A 26,420-nucleotide genomic window follows, 5' to 3' on the forward strand; every position below is an offset into this window, starting at 1 on the left:
AAGAAGACCTTCACAATAAGACTAGTTCCCATACCTTTTTTTTTTTTTTTTTTTTTTTTTTTTTTTGAATGTGGTATCATATAGTTGTATTAATACCGAACACAGACGAATCTGTCTACAATACATGGCGGACTGGTGGTGAAGAAGACCTTCACAATAAGACTAGTTCCCATACCTTTTTTTTTTTTTTTTTTTTTTTTTTTTTTTGTTGAATGTGGTATTTATTTGGTAGTAACACGTATACACAAGTATGGTTAATTGTTGGTAAAAGTATGTCGTTCAGAGGTCTCTGGATGTGGTAGAGTGTCGCTGGCTCGGCATTCGGCTATGTCCGGCTAGTCTCTGGATACGGTAGAGTGTCGCTGGCTCGGCATTCGGCTATGTTCAGCAAGTCTCTGAATACGGCAGTGTGTTGCTGGCTCGGTCGGCTGGTTGATCTTCCAAGTCCGTGTAGTGAAGTGGTGGCTGGTCAGGAGCTGGATGTCGACTGGTCTGCTGCTTTGTGTCGACGCTTGCTGCTGTGGGTCGACTGGCGTTGTTTGGGTTGTACCTCCTTTTATAGTGTTTCTGGAATCGCCTGACCGATGGTGGTGGTTTGTTGATGCGTAAGAAAGGAATGCACTTTTGTCGAGGCGTAGCATTTTCTGGAATGCTTGATGGAAGTGGTCGTACGAAAATTTAGTTGTTGATGCGTACAAGGGGAATTTGCTTTCGTCGAGGCGTAGTATTTTCTGGAATGCTTGATGGAAGTGGTCGTACGAAAATTTAGTTGTTGATGCGTACAAGGGGAATTTGCTTTCGTCGAGGCGTAGTATTTTCTGGAATGCTTGGCGCTGTTCCGCTCGATGTATTTTGTTGTTGCGGAATATTCTCGAAGGTTTCGATGACGATGACGACGACGAGATTCCTACAATTTGTTCGTCTAATCGTCAGGCGAGCCCGAGGGCAAGTAATTATCCCACCACACATTCGGTCTCAAACATGCACCTCACACACACTCCATATCATACAGATTAGCCAACCACACATTCAGCTCTTTCGAAAATCATTCCTACATATACATATATAAATCGATGCGGTGCAAACGATCGACAAGCGCCATAGAGACTGAACCACTGATTACCGACACGTGTACCTTATGCGTGCGCACTGCTCGCACTTACACTAAGCGAAATCTCCCCGAAGTCCCCACATACCTACCCTGTATACGTTCTGTGCTTCTGATACTTTAGTTCCGAATTTTGCCTTATTAAACTCGCCAGAAAGATCCAACTCAATTTTAATAATTACCATTTTAATAATTGCATCTGTGCACATCGAAAGGTTACTCGTCCTCTGATGTGCTATCATTCGTGAAATCGAGAATTGCGTTTAAAGCAGCCATCCAGTTATTCTGTGGTTCAGTCTGTCTGGCGCTTGTCGATTGTTTGCACCAAACCCATATAAATATATTACTTTAAGATATAATCATATATATAAAGACGGTAATCTGTGTGTGTGTCCTAACTCTCGCCGAACATAATGAACGAATCGATAAAAATCGATTAATTCATTTTTCGACGAGACGACTTTGTCGCGACTCGAACCGATCACCCCAAATAGCCTGAATATGGGTCTAAATTGAGCTAATGGTCTCGGACATCACGCCAAATCCAATTTTTCATTTCGCCTTTTTTTTTTAAACATTAATTGAAATGTTCCTTCTCGCCATATAAAAATACGTAATTTTAATAATTTCATTTAGCGAGGTTTTGAACCATTTTTTTATGTATTTATTTTCAATTAAATTATAATTATAATTTAAATTATTTATATTTTGACGATATTCGAGAAAAAAATTGATTCCATTCACCGCGGGCGCCGGGAATCGAACCTCGGACCCTCCGATCCAAACGCAATGTCCTCATGAGCTCGCGTCGCCCGAGTTAAAGGCTGAAGATAATCCTCTACCATTGTACTCATGTACTCGCAAATTCGTCATTTCCACGACGCCATCATATGACTCCTTTGTTGTCACATGATTAATATAAAGAACAAACGACTAACCAGTAGAGATAAGACACACCTAATTTTTTGAATGCACCATTGATTAATGAAATACGTATGAATTACTAATTATCGATTACTGACACACATTGATTATGAATAAAACCATTATATTCCAACACACTCATGCACTGACTAACCAAGATTGTACAACACGTGTCTTCAACACATTCTTTGTTTGCTAAAGAGTTGTAGGCGGGGTACGATGTGTTGACCGTATCCCGGCCTAACGAAACACTGTTGTGTGGTTCAAAGATGGGGTCACCAATGTAGGCGGGGTAGCGATGTGTTGACAGCGCTGTTGGATGATCAGAAGGTTGCGTAGATCACGTCGGATTAGTACCAATGTAGGCGGGTTACATGTGTGTTGACCGTATCCCGGCCTAACGAAACACTGTTGTGCTAGTTTTATAAAGTTTTATTGTTTGCCTATGGTTGTACAAAGGTATGGTATTTGTGGGCAAAAGTATGTCGTTCAGCGGTCTCTGGATATGGTAGAGTGTCGCTGGCTCAGCATTCAGCTATGTACGGAAGGTCTCTGGATACGGCAGTGTGTTGCTGGCTCGTCCGGCTGGTTGATCTTCCAAGTGCGCGTAGTGTAGTGGTGGCTGGTCAGGAGCTGTATGTTGACTGGTCTGCTGCTGTGTGTCGACGCTTGCTGCTGTGGGTCGACTGGTCTGGTGCTGTGTGTCGACGCTTGCTGTTGTGGGTCGACTGGCGTTGTAGTAGTGGGTAATATTTTATAGATAGTTCCATGGAGTTTACTCCATGCCTATCGATCTAGCGAATTATCTGGGATCCGATTCGCGGTGATGTTGTGGTGCGGGCTGGCGGCTGCTCGCATTGCTGATTTGGATGGCTAGAACACTAAGCATAGGTTAGTGCATTAACTATGGGATACTGTTACGGTTAGTATGGTTAGTTTTATATTTAGAGGCTATAGTATTATGTTAGTGGCTTGGTTAACTTAACTTATGGTTACTGTTGTCATAATATATATTTACAGATTAATTCTATCTATCCTAGTTTAGCCTATACCCATCTTCAAGATGTCGATGGGCCTTTGATTGATCGTGAGTTTGGTCTCACCGAGGGAATTTATAAGAGGGTTGTCTATCTTGCCGAGAGACTTGAAGTAGTTCACGGCAAGTTTGTGTACGTGTTTGTCAAGGTGGTCAATGTTTAGGTCATTGTGAATTATAGTGTTTCTTGTGTACCAGTCGTAGTTGCCCGCGGCACGCAAGAATTTGTTTTGAACTGTCTGTAGTTTGAGTATGGATGTGTTGGAGATGGTAGTGTGAGCCCACACGGGGCTCGCGTACGTGATTTGTGGGCGGATGATAGATTTATACAGCAAGCACTTGTTTTTAAGCGAGAGCTTGCTGTTGGGTTTGCATAGTGGGTAAAGCTTTGACGCAACTGCCCTAGCTCTGCGCACCGCGTTAGTGATGTGGGGTCTCCAGGTTAATTTGCGGTCGATTATTACCCCCAGGTAGCGGGTAGACGTGGTCCAGTTGACTGGTTGGTCGTTTATAATGACTGGCTTGGCTGGTTTGCACCGTTTTTTGCGTCTGGAGAAGAATATTGCCTGACTTTTATCCGGGTTGATTTTCATCAGCCATTTATCGTACCACGCTACCAGTTGGTCCGAGTACTTCTGGAGGGCGAGTGAGACTCCCTTGGGGCCGACTGAGCTCGCTAAGATGGCCGTGTCATCGGCGTACTGTGCGATGTTTGTGTACCTATGTGTAGGAGTGGGTATGTCGTGTGTGTAAAGGTTGAATAGTGTGGGGCCGAGGATGGAGCCTTGGGGTACGCCAGCGGAGATGCCTCGCTGAGTTGAAATGCGGTCCTTGAGTTTGACCTGAAATCTCCTTTCTCTTAGGAAGGATGCGATGGATCGTATTGAGTGGGGGGTGATGTTGGCAGCAATCATTTTGTAAAGGAGGCCAGAGTGCCAGACTTTATCGAAAGCTTTGGAAATGTCTAGGAAGATTGCTCCAGTAGACATGTTGTGGTCGAAGCCGTCTATAACGGTTTCAACAACTCTGTGAATCTGGTGAACGGCAGAATGTTGGGGTCTAAAACCAAATTGTGTTTTGGGAAGAAGGTCAATTTCTGCGATTTCGCTGTTGAGATTTGAGATTAGGATCCGTTCCAGGATCTTACTCAGTGAGGATAGCAAGCTGATTGGTCGGTAACTTGTTGCGAGGGAGGGGTTCGAGTAGGGTTTTCTGATGAGAATGACATTAGCGAGTTTCCATTGACTCGGAAAATAGCAGATTCTGTTGGTGGCATTTAGTATAGCTGTGAGTGCAGCGATGGCTTTTTGAGGGAGTTCTTTTAGAGCTTTGTTGGAGATTCCGTCAGGGCCAGGGGCCTTTTTGGCGGCGATGCTTTTGATAATATTTAGGACTTCAAGCGGCGAAGTGGCGACAATGGGTACTGGGGCTGGGTTTTCGAGGTAGCTATTGACGGAGCTTTCAACCATTTGGCAAAAGTCGCTTTGCAGATTAGAGTTTGAGAGCGAGAATTGGTCCTGGAGACTGTCGGCTAGGGCTTCCGCTTTATCGGCGGTGGAGTAGACAAAATTATCTCCAACTTTGATCCTGTCGATCCTATTGCCGTTGCTTCTGAAGATTTTTGACAGTTTCCAGAAACCGTTATGTCCGTCTTCTAGCGCTCTGAGTTTGGTATCCCAGTTGTCGTTTCGTAGTTGCCACAAGGCGTTTTTAACGTCTTGTTGAAGTCTGTTCATTCGCTGTTTGAGGATTGGGTCCTTATTTCTTTGGAATGCCTTCCTAGCTCTATTCTTAAGGCGAATTAGATCGCGAATGTCGGGTGGTAAAGCTTGCGGGTGCAGGGGAGAGTGGGGAGTGGTGGTGGTGCTGGCTTCTAGGGCTGACTGTATTTCGTCAGTGAGTACGTTAATAGCCGAGTCTATCTCTTGGGTGGTGTGAATCGAGTGGGGGTAAGTGACGGTGTGATGAAGGAGAGTTGAGAATTTCTCCCAAGATATGGTACTTCGGAGGATGGGGTTTATAGTTACGGGGGTGTTGGTGAGTTCTAGTATGACCGGGTGATGGTCGGAAGAGAGATCATTTACTACAGTCAAGGACTGCGCACCTGGAAAATTTTGAGTAAGAACGATGTCTAAGATATCAGGTCTACCTTTGAAGTTAATGGGGATTCTTGTGGGTTCATCTGGGGCCGTGACGGAGACTTTTGGGTTTGAGAGTTGGGAATAACTAAGGAGAATTTTCCCATTATTGTTAGTGGCTCGACTGTTCCATCTGGAATGTTTGGCGTTAAGGTCGCCTGCGGCAATGGTGGCTTTGTTGGTGTTGAATATGTTGTCTAAGTCTGTGGTGAGTAAGTGTTGATTTGGAGGGTTGTAGACTGCGTGGAGGATGAGTGGGGTGCCGGTGTTGGTCCAAACTTCTACCGACGTCAGTTCTATTCCTGTGGTGATCGGCCGCGGGGCCAAGTTGTGTTGGATCGTGTGTTTGATGAATATGGCAGTGCCGCCGGCGGCTTTGCCTATTCTGTCGTTTCTGTATGTAGTGTAGTTTGAAAAGTGTAGTCTATTACCGGGTTTGAGCCAAGTTTCGTTTACTAGTGCGATATCAATGGAGTGTTGGAGCAGAAATTGCTCGAATTCGACACGCTTGCAGAGTATGCTGCAAGCGTTCCAGTAAACGATCTTGAGGTAACAAGTCATTTTTTCTGTCGGGTGAGCATGATAAGGATGGCATTTATCGACTCAATGGACTGTTCGATTTTGCTCATCCGATTTGAAAGGTCTTGGTTTTGGTTTGGGTTCCAGCTGGTGTTGATGTTGGTTTGTTGGGTGGGTGGGGTTAGGGGAGGGAAATTTGTGTCTACGTGTCTGTATTGCGGTACGTTGGTCTTCTTTGGTTGGGGGTGGGAGGGGTTGGGGTTTCGGGGTTGACTGGAGTTCTTCCTGCTTTTGTTGTTGGGATTTGAAGGGCAGCCTCTGTAGCTGGAAACGTGAGGGCCTCTGCAGCTGGTGCAGGTTGGGGTGGAGGCTGTTGACGCACAGTCAGTGGTCAAATGGGGTCCTGCACATTTGATGCATAAGGGGGCGACATTGCAGTTGTAGGAGCCATGTCCAAAGCCTTGGCAGCGGTGGCACTGCGGTACAGTGTCACCACGACGAAGTGATTCGATGCGAACCAGTTGGCCGAAAATGCTGGAGAGGTTGAATAATTTCTTCCCCTCTTCGTCGCGTGTGGTCTCGACTGTGAACATGGGCATGTTGCGCTTGTCACGTCGTGATTTCATGACGGTGGCTTTACTGGCTTTATAGCCAAGTTTGGCCAGCTCGGCGAGGACTTCCGATTCGGAGTAGTTGGGGTTAATGCCTCTAATGACTACTTTGAGCGGTTTGTCTTCCGTTAGGGGGTGGGCATAAAACTGAAATTGTTGCTCTTGGAGCAATTTCGTGATTTTACGGTAATCATCGATGGTGAGAGGGGAGATTTTTACTCTGTTTTCAGAGTAGACGGCCGTGAACTTGTAGTTATGTTGGTTGAGTTTCCTTTGAACTGCCTTGTAGTCCGATGGCAACCTAAGGAAGATTGGAGCAACCTTTGCTCTTTGGACATTTTGTGAAGGAGTGTCAGAGACGGTGTTTCCAGATGGGTGAGCGGGGCTTGTGGTTTGAGGGGGTGCACGAATTTGTGCTGTGCGAGGGGTTTGGGGCGTATTTGCCGACGGGGCGCTGGGGGCCGCTTGTTGGGTGGGCACGTCGCGAGTTGGACGCTTTTGTGTAACATTCCTGTTACGGATTATGCCAACCGGGAATAAGTAGTCTTCCGGTTGTGGTGCCGGGGTTTTTGTAAGTGCGGGTACAGCTGCTGATGCAGGTGGGGACTTGGCAGTGGCGGTAACCTCCATTTTGTTGGAGTTGGATTCGGAATCGAAATCGGGGTCGGAGTCGAGTTCCGCGAGTGGCGCGTATCTGTTGCTATTGTGTGGGGGCGACTGTGGTTGTGTGCGTGTGGTGTTGGGCGGGCTTACCATTCTACGCTTACCGTTTTTTTTTTTAGGTGACGTCTGGGGGGATGTGGCCATGTCCTTCGTGGTCATCATCGACTGGGACTGCGTCATGTTTGACGCAAGGTTTCCCAGTTGGGCGGAGTGGGCTGCTTGGTCAGCAGCTCGTTGGGCTGCGTGAGTCGCGAGAATCGACTCGATGGTCTTTTTGAGGGAAGCGTTTTCTTCCTTCACGGTTCGAAACGCCTCCAATAGTTCACTGAAGTCGTCTCTAGTGATTGTTTGTTTTTGTTTTTGTGTTTGTGTATTAGTGTCCTTGTCACTACGACTATCACGTTGTGGTGGGTTACCCATCTTGTGGGTGGGTTTGTGGGTGGGTGGGTGTCACTGTCACTTGTCACTTGTCACTGTCACTATCACTGTGTTTTTTTTGTTACTGTTGTTAGGACAGCATCTCGTTCCCAGAGGGACACGTTCGAAGTATCGAGTCGTAGTTACATCGCGGTTTCGGCGATGCAGCTGTTAACGACACAGCTGTGTGTAACGCGGGAAACGACAACTACAGCGCGGCTGACGCCGAGGCGGTTTGGGGTACGTCCGTGCACTGCGGGCGCTGGGCGCGGACTTACTGGCGTTGTTTGCGTTGTACCTCCTTTTATATGGTTTCTGGAATGCTTGGTGGAAGTGGTTATTGACGCGTACGAAAGGAATTTTGTTTTCGTCGAGGCGTCGAATTTTCTGGAATGCTTGATGGAAGTGGTTATTGACGCGTACGAGAGGAATTTTGTTTTCGTCGAGGCGTCGAATTTTCTGGAATGCTTGGCGCCTTTCCGCTCGATGTATTTTAATGGTGGCGGCGTGTTTCGACCGTTTTGGTTCCACTCGACTGGTAGGGGCGTTCCGCCTGAGTTTAATATAACGACTGCAGGTGCATGTCGTCTGGGTTTCGGGAATGTAGTTTGTTGTTGCGGAATATTCTCGAATGTTTCGATGACGATGACGACGACGAGATTCCTACAGAGTATATAAACTCAGTATTGTTAGAATTTAAGTCAGTCCGTAATCAACTCTTGTACCGAATATTAAAATAATAATATTCAACGTTACGAGGTCAATGACCGTTTGTGTATAGTCGGAAAATATAGCATTTTGTTAACGTTAACTTTAAAAATTGAAAATTATTACAAATAAAGAATTGAAAACTATCTATGAGAGTCTACGAAAATAACGGTTCCGGTTCCGGATTTTATTTTTAGTTTTATACGGGTATATAATAATTTTATACCCATGCGATGATATTTCATCGGGCTATTCACTAGTGTAAATATAACCACGAAAGTTTATCAAAAAGTTTAGGTACCCCTGGCCTACACCAATTTTTCAATATTATTGAAGGGTCAACCAACATCTTAAGTATGTACCTGTGGAGCGTTGAAAATGTGCAATACGACACGTTTGTGCTTCATAATTTTTTATTTGTTTTATGGGGGTAGGTCGAATGAAACGACTGGCATGTTGATGCACGTGTGTTTATTATGGCAGCCGAAGAGGAAGTCGTGTAGGAACTTTTGAATGTGGCCGAGCTGGTCCCAACTCGCAGGATGATAACCGAAACTCGACCACGTCGTAGAGCCGCTACAGTTTGTATTAATTAATTAATTATTGCTGCCCCTCAAATCCGCCGCCCCTGGGCAAATGCCCAGTTTGCCACCCCCTAGATCTGAGCCCGGTTATAGTCAAGGTGAGATCTTCGACCTCGATTCGGGATAGTACAAGTTGTGCTATATTCTTACTAATGAATTTTGCCTATTAATTTCATTTGTTGTGTGACTTTTAATATTTTTTTTTATTGAATAATTTAATATGCCATAATCCATGCGATAATATTTCATCAAGTTTATCGCTAGTGTTATAAAAAAAGTTGATATAATTAGTGTCAAATTATTACAATAGATGTCACTAGTAAAATGATAAGTCAGTTGATACATGTAATTGCGACAAGTCCGTCGCTAGTCAGACTTGAATGCAGAGACGATGGAGTGTAGGCTTTGTCTTGGATCAGCTCCGGCCGAGACTTCCGTCTCGATCTTCGGCGATCTTCATCCAGAGCGTCTGGAGCAACGCATTCAGACCTGCTGTCAAATTCAGGTCAGTTGCTGGTTACACGTTACAATCATTGTGGACCCAATTGGTTAACTCTTCTCTTAATCCTACTTTTTCCACCTGCAGGTTGAAAGAGGCGACGGGTTGCCGGACACAGTGTGTTTTTCGTGTAAGACCAATCTGGAATTGTTAATCAGCTTTCGAGAGGCTTGTTTTCGAAGCAACGAAACGTCTCAACTGAGGTTAGGCGATTCCTTGAAGATCAAGACTGAAGAAGTTTTGTTGGAAGATGTAATATGGGATGATGATCCTTCATTACCGACAATTCACCGAAAGAATAGTGAAATTTGTTTAAAGCCAACCCCCGGTGAATCTGAATTAGTTTTACACAAAGGATCACATACTGGAGAGAACAAGTGTGAAATTTGTTCAAAATCATTTACTCTGAATTCTTCTCTTCTTCGTCATTTGATATCTCATACAGGGGAAAAGCCTTACAAGTGTGATATTTGTTTAAAATCATTTACTCGAAAATCTAATCTCGAGTTACATCAAAAATTGCATACTGGGATTAAACCATACAAATGTGACATTTGTTTAAAATCATTTAGTGATAAATATGGAATTCTTAAACATATGATATCTCACACGGGGGAAAAGCCTTACAAGTGTGAAATTTGTTTAAAATCATTTGCTTTAAAATATAGCCTCAATAAACATAAAAAATTACATACTGGGATAAAACCACACAAATGTGAAGTTTGTTTAAAGTCATTTATTCGTAAACAAGGACTTATGTCACATTTAAGATCTCACGCGGTAAAAAAGCCGTATCAGTGTAAAATTTGTTTAAAATCATTTCTTCAAAAATCTAGTCTAGTGTCACATGAAAAATTGCATACTGGGATAAAATCATACAAATGTGGCACTTGTTTAAAATCATTTTTTTACAAATATGAACTTGATATACATTTAAGATCTCACACAGGAGAGAATCCTTACACGTGTGATATTTGTTCAAAATCATTTACTCTTAAATTTACCCTCGAGTCACATAAAAAAACACACACCGGGATAAAACCATACGAATGTGACATTTGTTCAAAATCATTTATTCGTAAAAATGAACTTGTGATACATTTACGATCTCACACGGGGGAAAAGCCTTACAAGTGTGACATTTGTTTAAAATCATTCGCTAAAACATCTAACCTCAGGGTACATCAAAACACGCATACTGGGATAAAACCACACAAGTGTGATATTTGTTTAAAATCATTCACCCAAAAATCGAACCTCACGAAACATATAAGATCTCATTGTAAGAACTAGTCTTATGAATGTGAAATATAACTTTTTGATAAATATCACATTGTGAGGCATTTCAATTTCCACACCGCACAAGTGTGATATGTGTTTGAAATCTTGTAAATCACTTGAGATCTAACACTGACAGTCACTTCATACAAAAAAATTGGCTCGTGGGCTATAAAAGTTCTCATAAGATGTAAACAGGGGCGGCTCTTCCATAGGAACTGCGAAACTGCAGCATCTTTAGTATATTTCGAGATACATATATTTAAAATCAATCCTAATGTGTTTTTTATATGTACAATTATTGAAAGATTGAAATATGAATTGATTAAACGATGATAAAAAAAATGGAAGATTGTTCAGCTACTCAAATGTCAGAAGTTAAAAAGTATATAAATCGATATGAAGAAAATATATACTTTTATACGTCTTTTAGTTATTGGAAAATTATTCAATAAAGAAAAATTCAGGAGCTTCTCTGAAAAAATACTTCTTTAAACATATTGAATGCTAAAAGATGAAAAACTACAAGTGATATTTTGCGTATTCTATTCTTGAACAGAAATGCACCAATTTACTGGTTTAATAAGTTTATTAAATTTTATTTAAGAAAATAATTTATCTGAAATATTGTGTGAATTATTAAAACTTATTTAAATATCCTTTACATTTCCGATGACAAAAGCAGAATCGGCACAATGCTTTTCTTCATAATAAAATATTTTTTAGATCTACATACTATGAATGAAGATAGATTGCCAGTTTAAGTGGAATGAAGTTTATATTTGCGTAAATATATGTATCTACATATATAATTTAAATTGTTTTAAATTTTGTTGATTTGTGGTTGTTAATAAATTACAAAAAAAAAATTGTATAACATGCAGCATCCCTGGGTGTAATAATATCATAATATGTAAATAAAAATGTTGTTTATTATATGAGTACTGTCTATCTTTTATCTAATATATAATTTATTATTATTTATTGTGTTTCTTTTCTGTTATATTTTTGGCGCAATAGGAATTCCTGTAATGCCACAATGGTCCAAACTTTAAATAATTAAATAAATCTAATATATAATTTCGATGAGACTTTGTAAGGTTAAATATATGTATGTAAGATTTGGGTGGTAGAATCAAGAAAAAACCAGCACATATATTGTTTGCTATCAATATTTCCTCTTGGAAAATAGTGCCACGAGCATTTAGCGCCATCTACTGAAAATTAATTTAATTAATAAATAAATTTTTCTATTGCTGATTTATATTGTTTATATGTAAGTAGTTTTTACTATCTATATAGGTCTATAGGTATACTACTATATAGGTCTATCATTAGTTATTGAATAAATCAGATATTTCAGCTCTATAGGGTTGTCAATAGGTATCTTTTTCAGAGAACATGTTCTCTTTTTTAACACAATTCTTTTGTTCTCTCTCTTTTTGGCAATATACTATGGGGGATGAACGAATGAGACGACTGGCATGTTAATGCACGTGTTTATTATATGACAGCTGAAGACAGAGTGAGTAGCGGCTCTCCGAACCCAGCCGGGTTGGTCCCCACTCGCAGGAAGGCAACCAAACTCGACCATGTCGTATAAGCGAGCCGCCACAATACCAAGAATGTCCTCTTTTTCAATTTTGCAAAGTGAAATAGATAAATTCAATTTAAATTGCATGACTTGCTATAAAATAAAAATTGAAGGAATATTTGAATTTATGGACTAATAAACTATCAAATTTTAATAGTTTTATTTGTACGAAATTAGATAGGGTTCCAACTTGGGAAGAAATTGAAAATTCGATTGTATTTCTTGCCTCCAAAAACGTCGTTGTGAATGATTCAATATGTTTTGACAATTTAAAGATATTTGTAGAAAAAAATCTCAATCAAAATTTAAAAAATATGATTTCCTGTCTCAAATGGTCAGAATATTTCAAAAAAAATTCTATTGAGTTTCATTCGGAATTATAAAATACTGGTGGTTTTACCCGGCTTCGCTCGGTATTTGTAATATAAGCCGCTTGAACATGACGATCTGCTGTAGGAAGCTGCAGGACAGGTGTATGTACATTGTACATGTGGCGGCTCGCTATACGACATGGTCGAGTTCGGTCACCTACCTGCGAGTTGGGACCAACTCGGCTGTGTTCAGAGTGGCTACCTCACTCCGTCTCTGGCTTCCATAATAAAAGCACGTGCATCAACATGCCAGTCGTCTCATTCGTTCATCCCCTATATACATAAACCTTGGTTTACCAAGGAAGTAAAGGAAAGCTTAGTTGATAAGAATGTTAGTTATAAAAGATATAAAATTATTAAGGCTATGGATGGAATCCAATTAGAAAAGGCTTGGTTAGAGTATAAAAGAAAGAGGAATAAATGTGTGAATGTTTTACGTAATGCGAAGAGGGATTGGCATGAAAGAAATATTGATGGTGCAAAAAAAGATCCCACAAAAATGTGGCGAATAATTAAAACTTTGATTTCCGGGGGAAAAAATGTTTCTTTGAATGAATTAGAAGTCGAGGGAGTAGTATATAATGATAAAGAGGATATGGTTGAAAGATTGAATGAGTTTTACATCAATAGTGTGAATGATATAGTTAATTCAATACAAACAAGGCATAATAGTGTGAATGATGATATTAATTTGGGTTTAAATAAGTTTGAAAGGTTTAAATTAGTGGAAATGGAGGGATTAAATGGTGTATTGAAGGGCATGAAATCAGTTTCTAGTATGGATGGATTGACTCTAGATATTTTAATCAACACTTGGGACATGGTTGGACCTCAGTTACTGAAATTAATAAATGAATCGTTAGAAGTGGGATCCGTCCCGGATGCATGGAAAGTGTCTACTATTGTACCGGTACCAAAGGTTACGGGCACACATAAAGCCAGTGAAATGAGGCCCATCAATATGTTACCAATTGTTGAGAAGATGCTGGAGGAAATCGTTATGATTCAATTGAAAGGGTTCATTAGTATAAATGATTGTTTGGTTGTGGAACAGTCTGGATTTAGAGTGAAACATTCAACAGAAACCGCTATCCAATTGGTGGTTTCTGATTGGATGGAGACGATGGATGAATCTAGCATGGTTGTTGGAGCAGTTTTTCTAGATTTTAAGCGAGCGTTCGAGACAGTAGATAGGAATATTTTATTACAAAAATTATATAAGTTAGGAATAAATGGTATAGTATTAAAGTGGCTTCAATCATACTTAAATAATAGAAGGCAAAGAGTAAAAATTGATAAGGTGTTATCCTCTGAATTTGTAACACCTCATGGAGTGCCGCAAGGGTCCAAATTGGGACCCTTATTATTTATATTATATATAAACGATATTGTTAAGGTAATTAAGATGTGTAAAATACATTTGTTTGCAGATGATACATTGATATATATAATTGGAAAGAATGTTGATGTAATGTCTGAGATTTTAAATATAGAATTAAATTATGTGAATGACTGGTTGTGTGAAAATAAATTAAAGTTGAATGTGAATAAAACAAAAATGATGTGGTTGAATGGTAAAAATAAAAATATATTGAATGAAATTAGAATTGATGATAAGTTAATTGAAAAAGTTGAAAATATAAAATACTTAGGTGTATACATAGATTCAGGACTAAATTTTAAAATGCACGCTGACTATATAATAAAAAAAATGGCTAGAAAAGTTGGTGTATTATGTAGATTAAGAAATATTTTAAGTAAAAAAAGTAAAATTTTAGTGTTTAATTCAATTGTCTTGCCACATGTGGTTTATTGTGCCACTGTGCTTAATTTGTTTAGTGGCCAAGATTTAGAAAAAATGCAAAAAATACAGAATAAAGCTATGAGAGCTATTTTGAATGTGAGTAGATTTAAGAGTATTGGAAGTATGTTAGATGAATTAGGATGGATGAGTATTAGAATTAGTCTAAATATTAGTACATTGTCTTTTGTTTATAAGTTAGATCATAAGTTATTACCTAAGTATTTTGATGATTATATAATAAGGAATAGAGATAAACATAGTTTTTATACTAGAAATAAGGACAAACTAGTTGTAAGTAGAGTAAGAAAGAATAAGACGGCTGGGGGTGTTTTTCACAGGGGTGTGCTCATGTATAATGCCCTCCCTGAGTGCGTCAGGTCTGCTAAAAACATGGATGCATTCCTGCGAGGTGCGAAGAGACACCTCTGTGAGGGACAGTACATATAAGTTAATTATAAATTTTAGAGTTAAGTATAATAATTAAGATGTATTTTTTTTTTTTAAATTAGCTTGATAGCTAAAATATATATAAATAAATAAATAAAAATAAAATATGTATGTAGTTTTAACACCTTGAAGTTAAAGAAGGCACGATGTGAAAGCGGCGATCTTATCACAACATTTAGCATCGCAGCTAGTCAAAAGCCCGTGTTATAAGCTTCTCATCAAGTGGCATATCTGTATGGTAAGGAAATAGCCGAGAAATTGGTAAAACAATGTGCATAGTAATAATTGCTAAATTTCTATTAGGCTGTAAAACACGAAAGGAAATTCAGCGCATTCCGCTATTGAACGATTTATGCAATTGCGCAATTGAGATCTCAGTGATAATATTTTACTGTAAGTAGTAAAAGATGTTAAAGCCAGTCCTCTAAAACAGAGCTACGCAAGGTTTTTGAATCGGCGGCACACGACGTTGACAACTCGCAGCTTTGTCAGCTACGTACATACTACATACATATGTAGCCAGACGTAGGGGTTCCAAAATACCGCCCGAAATAAAAAGCCGGTTTTCTGTTTTTTTTATAAATAAAAAGCCGGTTGGCTGGTTTTAGAAAATTAAGATTTTTTTTAAAGTTTAAAATTTTTATATCGAAAAAAAACTGTAAATTTATATTATATTATGCAAAAAATTTGTTTTTTATGAATTAATTTGAGTTATAAACATTATGAACTTTCATAAGATCATTATTTTATATTATTATTACAAATATTACAATAAATACAATTTGTATAATATATCACAACCGTAAAATGGCAGATCCTAAGTACGCACAAATAATTAAATGATTTAAATAAGCTACTATCAAGAATATATTATTAAAAAAATAATGTGTAACCTCGCAAAAAAACTATAATTGTGGAATCATGGATAGATATTAAGAACTGTCGAGATTCAAAGATAAAGACATTTCGAAGCTGTTTTACGCATCTGTTTTAACTTAAAATCCAACAACAAACCGTTGAAAATGTCGGAAACAAATTCATTTTAAATCCACAATAAAAGTAGGTATGTGGCCTTCCAATTCCTTCGAAGAAAAATCAATTTTATTTCGGAAATTCCTATGCATTTTGCCATAAATCATTTGAGTTTACGACTACTGTTTTGTTGTTGACAAGTATGTACAAGGATTTGCGATAGTAACGTTTTTTATACCTGAAGTTGGGTAGGTCATTGAAACTACATACTTTCAATAATATTTTATTGGTATTCGTCCATTACTAAATCTCAAAGAAACCGCTCAAGAAAGAAAGAATGTACCTTTTTTTTGTTCAAAGAAATATACGCCTATTACCTAAGAGAGTTTATACACAATTTGAAATTCATAATTGTTAATTTTGAGGAAAAAACATCAATTAAAGAAAACCTTAAAAAGCCGGTTGATCAAGCCAAAAAGCCGGTTTTCGGTTTTTTGATAAATGGTCAAAAAGCCGGCTTTTCGGTTTCGGTTTAAACCGGCTTGGAAGCCCCAGAGTAAAAGGGACAGATGCGCGTCCAGCAGATTCTACCTATTTTAAATCGACGTTTCGTATTCAACTATTTTCTACTCCAAAACAGGACCAATTTTTAAAAAAATTTCATCATCGGTATGAGAAAGATATTTTATCAGCGAATTTTTTTTAAAATCGACCGTTAAATAAGCACGCTGGACTCTTTTCGTGGGTGTAAAAAAGAGGCGATTTTATATATGTTTGGCGGCTTCTAGCTCATATTAAAAATAATTAATCAAAAAAATAAAACGATAGATGCACCCCAATGGTGGATATCCATAGCATATTAAAAATTAATTTCTCTAGTGCCATAATTGAGGAAGGGAGAAGTATAGTACGTTTGTATGGACAAGGCGCTGGTGTCCAGCCCTCTTAATAAATAAAATAAGTAGGGTGAAATTGATTATATTGAGTAATGAAATGTTTCGTGCTTTTCTACTTGTGTACTTCATATTAATGGTTGAGGTTGGTGAGAACAACTGCAGGAAAGTTTTCCTAGTGTTTAATTATTACATTAAATAAAATAGTGAATTTGGCATTTTTCTAAAGTACAATATTCTAAATGAATTATTACTGGTATGAATTATTTCAAGTTTTATGGAGTGATTGGGCATACAATATAACTGTATAAATGAAAGTATTGAATTTTGACATGTCACATTTCAGCACAAATAAAAGTTGCATATTATATATTTTCTTGTAATGTTCATTATGAGTATAACAAAAGTACATTTAACCACCAATTCCATTACTTTGAAACTTTTTTCTGGAAATGTCTGCATACAAAGCGCTTCTTGATGAATGCTGCAATGGTAAACAAGTACCTTGTGATTAATTTTTCCTTTCAAAATAGCAACAACCCCTTTTCTTACGTCGGTCATACTTTTCGCCCCGTCTGTTGAAATTGACACAATTTCAGAGCACTTTGGAAAAACAGCCGCAGTTTGCCGACCCCTGGCTTAGGATGATGAAGTATGTTTACCAAAATTATCTCAATTTCATCCAATACATAGAAATTATTACATTTAAAATAAATAAAACAAGTAAGCCAAATAATATATCTGTGTATTTAATTTTCAACTATTATTTCTCTTGAAATTATTTAAATACACTGCAATGAGGAGAAATGTCATGTGAGGGGGGCGCCAGAAACATCATGGCACGCATGCAGCCAAAATGTAAGAATATTAACAGTATTTATATAACAATTTTTTTATATTCATCCCAGTATGCAATTTATGGTGTGACCAGAGGATACATTTTCGAGTAGTGATTATAAACAAATTTCACATTTGCCTCACATGCAATTTTTATGTGTATTGAGGTGAGATTTTCGAGTGAATGATTTCAGACAAATTTCACACTTGTAAGGCTTTTCACCCGTGTGGGTTCTTAAATGTCTGACGAGGTGACCTTTTTGACTAAATGATTTTAAACAAATGTCACACTTGTATGACTTTACACCCGTGTGAGTTTTTAAATGTATCGCAAGTCCATTTTTATGAACATATGATTTTAAACAAATGTTACATTTGTTTAGTTTTATCCCAGTATGCAATTTTTTATGTATATCGAGGTCATATTTTCTCAAATGTGTCACAAGTCCATTTTTATGAATAAATGATTTTGAACAAATGTCACATTTATATGATTTTATCCCAGCATGTGATTTTTTATGTTTCTCGAGACTAGATTTTACAGAAAATGATCTCAGACAAATTTCACACTTGTATGGTTTTTCCCCCGTGTGAGATCTCAAATGGGACATCAATCCGTTTTTTTGAGTAAATGATTTTAAACAAATGTCACTTGTATGGCTTTTCACCCGTGTGAGTTTTTAAATGTTCGACGAGTATACTTCTTCGCATAAATGATTTTGGACAAATTTCACACTTGTATGGTTTTTCCCCCGTGTTAGATCTCAAATGTGACACAAGTCCATTTGATTGAGCAAATGATTTTAAACAAATGTGACACTTGTGGGAATCTCGTCACATTCATCAAAACATTTACTGCGACGCAGAATACATTACCAAAACCAGTCGAAGCACACCTGCAGCCATTAAACTAAACTCAAGCGGAACGGTGCCAAAACCTTCGAGAAAGCTCCACCCCTACCAGTAGAGCGGAAACAAACCAGTCGAAGCACACCTGCAGCCATTAAACTACATCGAGCGGAACGGTGCCAACCGTTCCAGAAAAGTCTACCCCATCGACAAAAACACGTTCCTCGCATACGCATCAACAACAGCCAGCAACCAGAAACACTATAAAAGGAGGTACAACCCAAACAATGCCAGTCGACCCACAGTAGCAAGCGTCGACACACAGCAGCAGACCAGTCGACATCCAGCTCCTGACCTGCCACCACTACACTACGCGGACTTGGAAGATCAACCAGCCGAACGAGCCAGCAACACACTGCCGCATCCAGAGACCTTCTGAACATAGCCGAATGCCGAGCCAGCGACACTCTACCATATCCATAGACCGTTGAACGACATACTTTTGCCTACATAATCTATTACCTTTGTACTATATTTAGGCAAACAATAAAACTTTATTAAAACAAGCACAACAGTGTTTCGTTAGGCTGGGATACGGTCAACACATCCTACCCCGCCTACACACTTGTATGGTTTTTCCCCGGTGTGAGTTGTCGAATGTGCCACAAGGTAATCTCTTCGAATAAATGATTTTGGACAAATTTCACACTTGTATGGTTTTTCCCCCGTGTGACATCTCAAATGTAACACAAGTGCACGTTTTTGAGTAAATGATTTTAAACAAATGTCACATTTGTGTAGATTTATCCCAGGATGCAATTTTTTATGTTTCTCGAGGTAAGATTTTTTAGTAAATGATTTTAGACAAATTCCACACTTGTAAGTATTTTCCCCCTCGTGAGATCTTAAATGTAACACAAGTTCATATTTATGAATAAATGATTTTAAACAAACGCCACATTTGAATAGCTTTTCTCCAGGATGTGATATTTTGTGTAAAACAAGGTTAGGTTCACTGGGCAATGGCTTTGAACAAATTTCACTACTTTTTGGGTGATTGGTCGGTAGTGAAGGCTCATCGTCCCATATTACATCTTCCAACAAAACTTCTTCCGTCTTGATCTTCAAGCAGTCATCTAACCTCAGTTGAGACGTTTCGTTCCAGACTGGTCTTACACGAAAGACACACCCTGTCTGGCAACCCATCGCCTCTTTTAACCTGCAGATGGAAAAAAGTAGGATCAAGCGGTGAGAAGAGTTAACCACAATATGTAATTGTAACCAGCACCGACCTGAATTTTACAGCAGGTCCGAATGCGTTGCTCCAGACGCTCTGGGTGAGGATCTGGTCTCCGGAAGATGGAGACGGAAGATGCGGCCGGAGCTGGTCCAAGACAAAGCCTGCACTCCATCGTCCCTGCACTCCACCAACTCTGACAGCAACCAGATCGCCTTGCTATTTTTTAACCGCTTAGCTGCCCAGCCAGAGAAGTGTTATACAATAGAAGTGCCCTAAGGCATCAAAAGTGTCGACAGTTGCGGTGTGGCTGTAGCCACACTCCGTTCGTGAAAAAAGGTCTGTTAATTAAAAGCTGGCGCGTAGACCCGATGTTCTGACTCTTTTTCGCGCGCGGACACGCTTACGAGCGTGACAGAGTTATAACTAATTATAGTACTGTGATATTATAACTAATTATAGTACTGTGAACGCGTTTGACACAGGGTATTTGTTCAAAAAGGCACTTCTATTGTATAACACTTCTCTGTGCCCAGCCGTCAAACGCCACATTCACGCACACGCCCTAACTTTCGGGAATTAATTTAAGTATTAAGACGTAATAATATATTTTTTTTGTTATATTTCTCAAAACAAGGACTATTACAACTACCACATTAATTTTTATCAGATCAAAATTCGTTACTTTTTTTCAAACTTTTAGTGTTGCCATCACTACAAACCAATTTTCCTTATCACAAATAAATTGAAATCAACACTAAATAAAATATCTTTTTTTCTAGCTAGCATCGAATTTCATGCCTCGTTTGTCGTAGGGTAGTCCCGGAAAAATTCATTAAAAAAATTGGGTCACAGGTATTGTCAATATAATTAATACAAACTCTCAACGTTCTTGTGAAATGGAAATATAGAAATAATATTTTTTTTATAGGTAAATTTTCGCAAGTGAAAATCAAGTGATAATAAGAAAAGCAGTAATTTTAAGCCTATCAATATTCTATTCTATTCTACCTATTCAATATCAAGTTATTTTAATAAAAGAAATTAATAATTACTTCACACACCGTACAAGTGTGATATTTGTTGGAAGTCGATTTATTATAAAAGCTACCTTCTAAATCACTTGAGATCTCACTCTGACATTCATTTTCTAAACAAATGGATCTCATGGGTTATAAAAGTTGTCATAAGATGTATTAATAACACAATATGTATTTAAAAATATTGTTTATTATATGAATACTGTTGTTATATATACAACTTAAAAATTCGCTATGCAGAACGAGTTTTGAAACGAAACCTTATTATTATTTTTCAATAAATCAGATATAACAGCTCTAGAGATGATATTTTTATACCAGTATATGATTTTCTATCAGAAACAGTATTAATCTTGGGGCAGCTAAACCCTTAAACCATTCTAGCTGAACTATATATTATTTATTCTGTATTGATGCTGCGTTGACGCTTTATGCATCGATGCAGTGAAGAAAGCTACGCAGCACATTAGAGTTGGAACAAAAAGCAACTTTCTCATACAAACATACATATGTATATGTAGGGTTGCCAGGTATCCAGATTTCATGCCTCAAACATAATCGCCAAACACGGAAAACCAGTCGGCGATAGAGAATATTTGAAAGAAGCATGGCTTAAATGCGCTCCCCATCTCTTTGAAGATTTTGAAGATTTTGAAAACAAGGAAAATGTGATTCAAAGAATAAAATATATACCTTTGGCTAGAAATACGGTGAAAGATAGAATCGTATAAATGGCCAAAAATGTAGCTCATCAGCAAAAAATAGATATGTATTAAGTCTTCCGATTTAATTTCGCTTTCCGTTGATAAAAGTACTGATATAACTGGATCAGCTTGTTTAGCAATTTTTACTCAATACTGCAATGGAAATAATATCAAAGAAGAATTGATCAGTTTAACATCATTAGCAATAACAACAAAAGGAATAGATATTTGCAATTCAGTTGTAAAAGCACTCATTGAAAGGGAAATAGATCTTTCCAAAATTGTATCAGTAATAACAGATGGTGCTTGCAGTATGGAAAATGGATTTATCAATTTATTTACTAACGTATTGGACATTCCTTTCTGGGCTTTCATTGCCAGCAAGTTGCGCAAAGCACGGATTTAAGTCACTGGAAGATGTTATTATTCTTGTAACAAAATTGGTCAATCTGATATGTGCACGCGGATTAAACAAACGAAAATTTTTAGGATTATTAAATGAGGTAAACTCGGTGTATAATGTTTTACTTATGTGCGATGGTTAAGTCGTGGAAAAGTTCTTCAAAGATTCGTTGAGTGTTTGTATGAAGTTAAGCTTTTTTTAATTATTGAGAATGTCATTGAAAAATATAACGAGTTACTGGACGTCGAATGACTTTCAAAATTAATGTTTTTTTACTGATTTGTGCTTACATTTAAATGAATTAAATATTAAACTGTAAGGTGTTAACAAAACATTTATTTTTATATTTGATTTAATCAAAGCATTTCAAAATAAATAACAAACTTTAGATCGTGACGTATCTCACACCTTCAAATATTCTCCAAATACAAAAAAAAAAAATGCAGAAGAAAAGCCAGATCAAATCAAATTAACAATAGAATTTCTGTAGTTATTCAATCGATAAAACTAAGCAACAAAAAATCACGTTTTTGGGTTACCAGAGCGGAAACTAATCAATTTTAATAAGTTTGACCCACTGAAATCGAATATGATAATGATTTTTGTTGGTTCGCGAGCGTTTAAAAAAATGCGCAATTTTTACAGTTTTTTGGCTTTTGTGGTTTTTAACTCAAAATCTAGTATTGCTGTGCTCAAAGTGAGTATTGGAATCAATGGTCAGATGTTTTTTATATTGATTGTGATTTTTATTGTTTTAAAATACTTATAATTAATAGATGAGCTGACAGATGCCCGCAAACTCTTCGCGAAGACCACAAACAACGGCCACGAGGGCCTTTGGCTCGAACATAATGTCTAGTCGATAATAATAAAAATTTCGTAAATAAAAAGTATTTGAGAATATTTTTGTTTGTGTGACCAATTTTAAATTTTTGGGTGTGACCAGTTTTCTCGTGCCAGTTTTAGCGTGTGACCAGTTTTCTCGTGACCAGTTTTAGCGTGTGACCAATTTTCTCGTGACAAGTTTTAGCGTGTGACCAATTTTCTCGGGACCAGTTTTACCGTGTGACTAGTTTTCTCGTGGCCAGTTTTAGCGTGACGGATGATCACGAGTGACCGATCTAGAACGACCAGTTGTCCTGTGACAGGTTCACATTTGACTAGTAATCACTGAACCGTGCGGGACACGGACAATTGGGCGCCCAGGACGATTGGTCGATCAGTGTTACTCGCCACTGCGACAACTGGACGACGAGACTGGCGGACACTGCGTCAATTGGGCCCTGCGTCAATTGGGCGCCCATCGCACTGGGCGATCGTCGACTGGGCGATGGCGACTGGGCGACCTGGGCGCGTGGGCGACCGCCGCCACGGCCCGCTGGTGAAGTGGTCGCCAAGCTTACGTAAACTCTGCGTTTTGCAAGGAACGACCGCGACCGTCTCCGTTATAGGAATTTCCGATGCACTGACAAATATTCTACCTACATACATATGCTTTATACCGCTTTATTTTTCGTTTCAGTTTTACCAATTTTTCGTAACAACACGAATCATACTATTAATTTTTTTCGCTATATTATATTAAATTTGCTGGAATTTTATATTAAACGTACTTTTATAAATACATGTGTAGCACCTTTTCACAAAAAATAATTGTAAGATGACAAATCATATGTACCTACATATTCTCCAAAATAATATAAAAGAAAAATGATCGATTGAATCTTTCGCGCAGTGCTTTTAGTTTGTTTTCAAATGGACACACTTTTTTTTCTTTTAAATGTTATATTTCAGTTTTATCAATTGGATTAATTCACACTCTATTCTCAATTTTCTCAACACTGTATTAGTTATACATAATTACAAAATATTTTCTAGTAGCGATTCTCAAAGTTTTCAAGATTATATTTTTTTTCAATGATGAAATACGTTTACGAAAAAAAAGCGCATACTTAAATTCGTTTATTTCTGGCAATTTTTTTATTTCACCTCGTTTATAAGGATTGGTTTTCTATTTCAATAATTTTTATTTTTATCTAAACGTACTAACTCGAGCGGTAATTGCAATTTAAATGCTTTCGTTTTTGTTGCTCAGTGTTATTATAGTCACATTAAAATCTATATGATAGTTTAAAGTAATTAAGGCTCATTTCGTTTATCAATAATTTAATAAGGTATATTTTTACTAATTAATATCTTTCGCTTTTGTAAATTCGAAACATACATACATATGTATAACGAATTATGTTTACATCTATAACTGTCATCCAGCGCTCATCTGTTCATCTAATGTATAATTTCTTTAATAATATTTTATGCGTATAAAATATTACAAAGACCTTACAAGAAATTATATATTTTCAAATATTTGGACCGAATGAACGAACTCATTCAAAACGTTTTTTTTTTACTATGAGTGGCAGTTTTATTGCCTAAAGATAAATAATACCGCGTCTCATAGGCTAGGCTACAGATGCTCTGCAAGTCGTTTTGATAAAAGAGTTCTCAAAACGACTTTTGACAACTGTTTCTCGAACTACTTTTTTTCTTGATTGTTTTACATGACATGTTATACATACATATGTAAGGTTTTTCAACGGGTTTTTGCGGTATCATAAATTCATGGCCCTCAAATTTGGTTTAAAATAATGCAATGACGTAAATGATTTTATACCCTTTATCCTTTTATTAAATTCAAATTATTCTGAAATGGTTTTCATCGTTTTTTCAAAACCTCTCCGATAAAATAAACGTTTTTTATTCCAAAAAAAATGGCAAAGTTTCAAAGCGATCAGAAAAGTTTTAGGAGGTTTGTCCAAAACTAAGATAAACCTTGTAATTTTCAAATGTTATAATTAGCATGGAAATAATTTTTTCAATGTATGTATGTGTTGTATGAATGCATGTACATACATACATATGTACATATGTTATTTTGAAAATTTTCAATTTAATATTTATTTTCATTTTTCATCAATGAAAAGTAAATCAAAAAACTTTATTAATACTATGATTTGATGAATATACTAAATACTGGCGATTCTAGAATTGATTTAATGTTGAGAGTTACAAATTTTACACGTTTTGGATTTTCGTAAGATTAAAAATAAGCACCAATCACACGGTTGATCCCATATTTTATCGAGATACGAGAATCTCGAATTTTCATAATAAAATATTCTCGAGAAATGAGAATCTCGTAATTTTACAATAAAATATTCTCGAGAAACGAGAATCAAAATTTCTCGAGAAATCTCGAGACAAGATTTCTCGATCACAACCTCTAGTTTTATGGTTATTGTTGAAAATTATGCTTTTTAAATAATTATTTAATAACGAGTCCATAATGTTTTGATGCGTTTAGGTACATATGTATGTACGTACATATATCAAAAACTACGTACATAGATAAAGTAAAAATTAGCCGTAAGAATTAAAAATATAGACATTTTCGTCATATTAAAATTTTATATGATAGTTTATAGTAATTTATAGTAATTAAGGCTCATTTCGTTTATCAATAATTTAATATATTACTATGTAGGTAAATATCTATTGCTTTTGTAAATTAGAAACATACATACATACATACATATATATATATATATATAACGAATTATGTTTACATCTATGTATAACTGTCATCCAGCGCTCATCTGTTCAACTAATATATAATTTCTTTATTAATATTTTTTCAAGCCTATTTCACCCTTTTGAAAATGAAATTCACCCTTTTTGCAAATGAAATTAACCCTTTTGCAAATGAAATTCGTCCTTTTCAAAAATCGTATTAAAAAATAAAGAAACCGAATTAAACAAAATGTGCTTTTTATGTATTATAGTTTAAACTTATATTTATATTTGTACATACTGTAGGAATCTCGTCATCGTCATCGTCATCGAAACATTCGAGAATATTCCGCAACAACAAACTACATCGAGCGGAACGAAACCCAGACGACATACACCTGCAGTCATTATATTAAACTCAGGCGGAACGGCGCCAAATCCAACTCAAGCGGAACGATGCCAAAATCCTTCGAGAATGATCCACCTTTCACACTCGAGCGGAACGAAACCCAGACGATTATCATTCTATTAAATTAAACTCAATTAAGTCATTATATTAAACTCAAGCGGAACGCCCCTACCAGTCGAGTGGAACCAAAACGGTCGAAACACGCCGCCACCATTAAAATACATCGAGCGGAACGGCGCCAATCGTTCCAGAAAATTCTACCCCTCGACAAAAGAACATTCCTCTCTTACGCATCAACAAACCACCACCATCGATCAGGTGATTCCAGAAACACTATAAAAGGAGGTACAACCCAAACAACGCCAGTCGACCCACAGCAGCAAGCGTCGACATACAGCTCCTGACCAGCCACCACTACACTACGCGGACTTGGAAGATCAACCAGCCGGACGAGCCAGCAACACACTGCCGTATCCAGAGACCTTCCGAACATAGCCGAACAACGAGCCAGCAACACACTGCCGCATCCAGAGACCTTCTGAACATAGCTGAATGCCGAGCCAGCGACACTCTACCATATCCAGAGACCGCTGAACGACATACTTTTGCCCACAAATATAATACCTTTGTACAACCATAGGCAAACAATAAAACTTTATAAAACTAGCACAACAGTGTTTCGTTAGGCCGGGATACGGTCAACACACATGTACCCCGCCTACAATACCATAAATATTTATTTAGAAGGTGCAAATACTATTTTTATTTTTTTATTTTCAATTTTTCAATTTTCATTCTGTTAATC

The 26,420-nt window shown here is 37.6% G+C and overlaps 2 protein-coding genes across 2 annotated transcripts in view; both read left to right on the forward strand.

Annotated features, from left to right (window-relative positions):
* Positions 1 to 26,420, forward strand: part of LOC143919146 (uncharacterized) — a 1,208,594-nt gene that overhangs the window by 1,157,817 nt on the left and 24,357 nt on the right. The window lies entirely within an intron of this gene.
* Positions 8,658 to 11,419, forward strand: LOC143919109 (uncharacterized). The gene is made up of 2 exons (XM_077441298.1): positions 8,658 to 9,213; positions 9,295 to 11,419. Exons 1-2 carry the CDS (start codon positions 9,100 to 9,102, stop codon positions 10,498 to 10,500), a joined length of 1,320 nt encoding a protein of 439 aa, XP_077297424.1. The 5' UTR covers positions 8,658 to 9,099; the 3' UTR covers positions 10,501 to 11,419.

The sequence above is a fragment of the Arctopsyche grandis genome, chromosome 11, assembly GCF_051622035.1.
Source record: "Arctopsyche grandis isolate Sample6627 chromosome 11, ASM5162203v2, whole genome shotgun sequence".
Classification (NCBI taxonomy): domain Eukaryota; kingdom Metazoa; phylum Arthropoda; class Insecta; order Trichoptera; family Hydropsychidae; genus Arctopsyche; species Arctopsyche grandis.

Excerpts from the sequence above, each read along its gene's own strand:
- LOC143919109 (XM_077441298.1), top strand. The coding sequence starts at position 9,100 with ATGGAGTGTAGGCTTTGTCTTGGATCAGCTCCGGCCGAGACTTCCGTC. Across the intron at positions 9,214-9,294 it reads AGACCTGCTGTCAAATTCAG|GTTGAAAGAGGCGACGGGTT; the intron begins GTCAGTTGCTGG and ends TTCCACCTGCAG.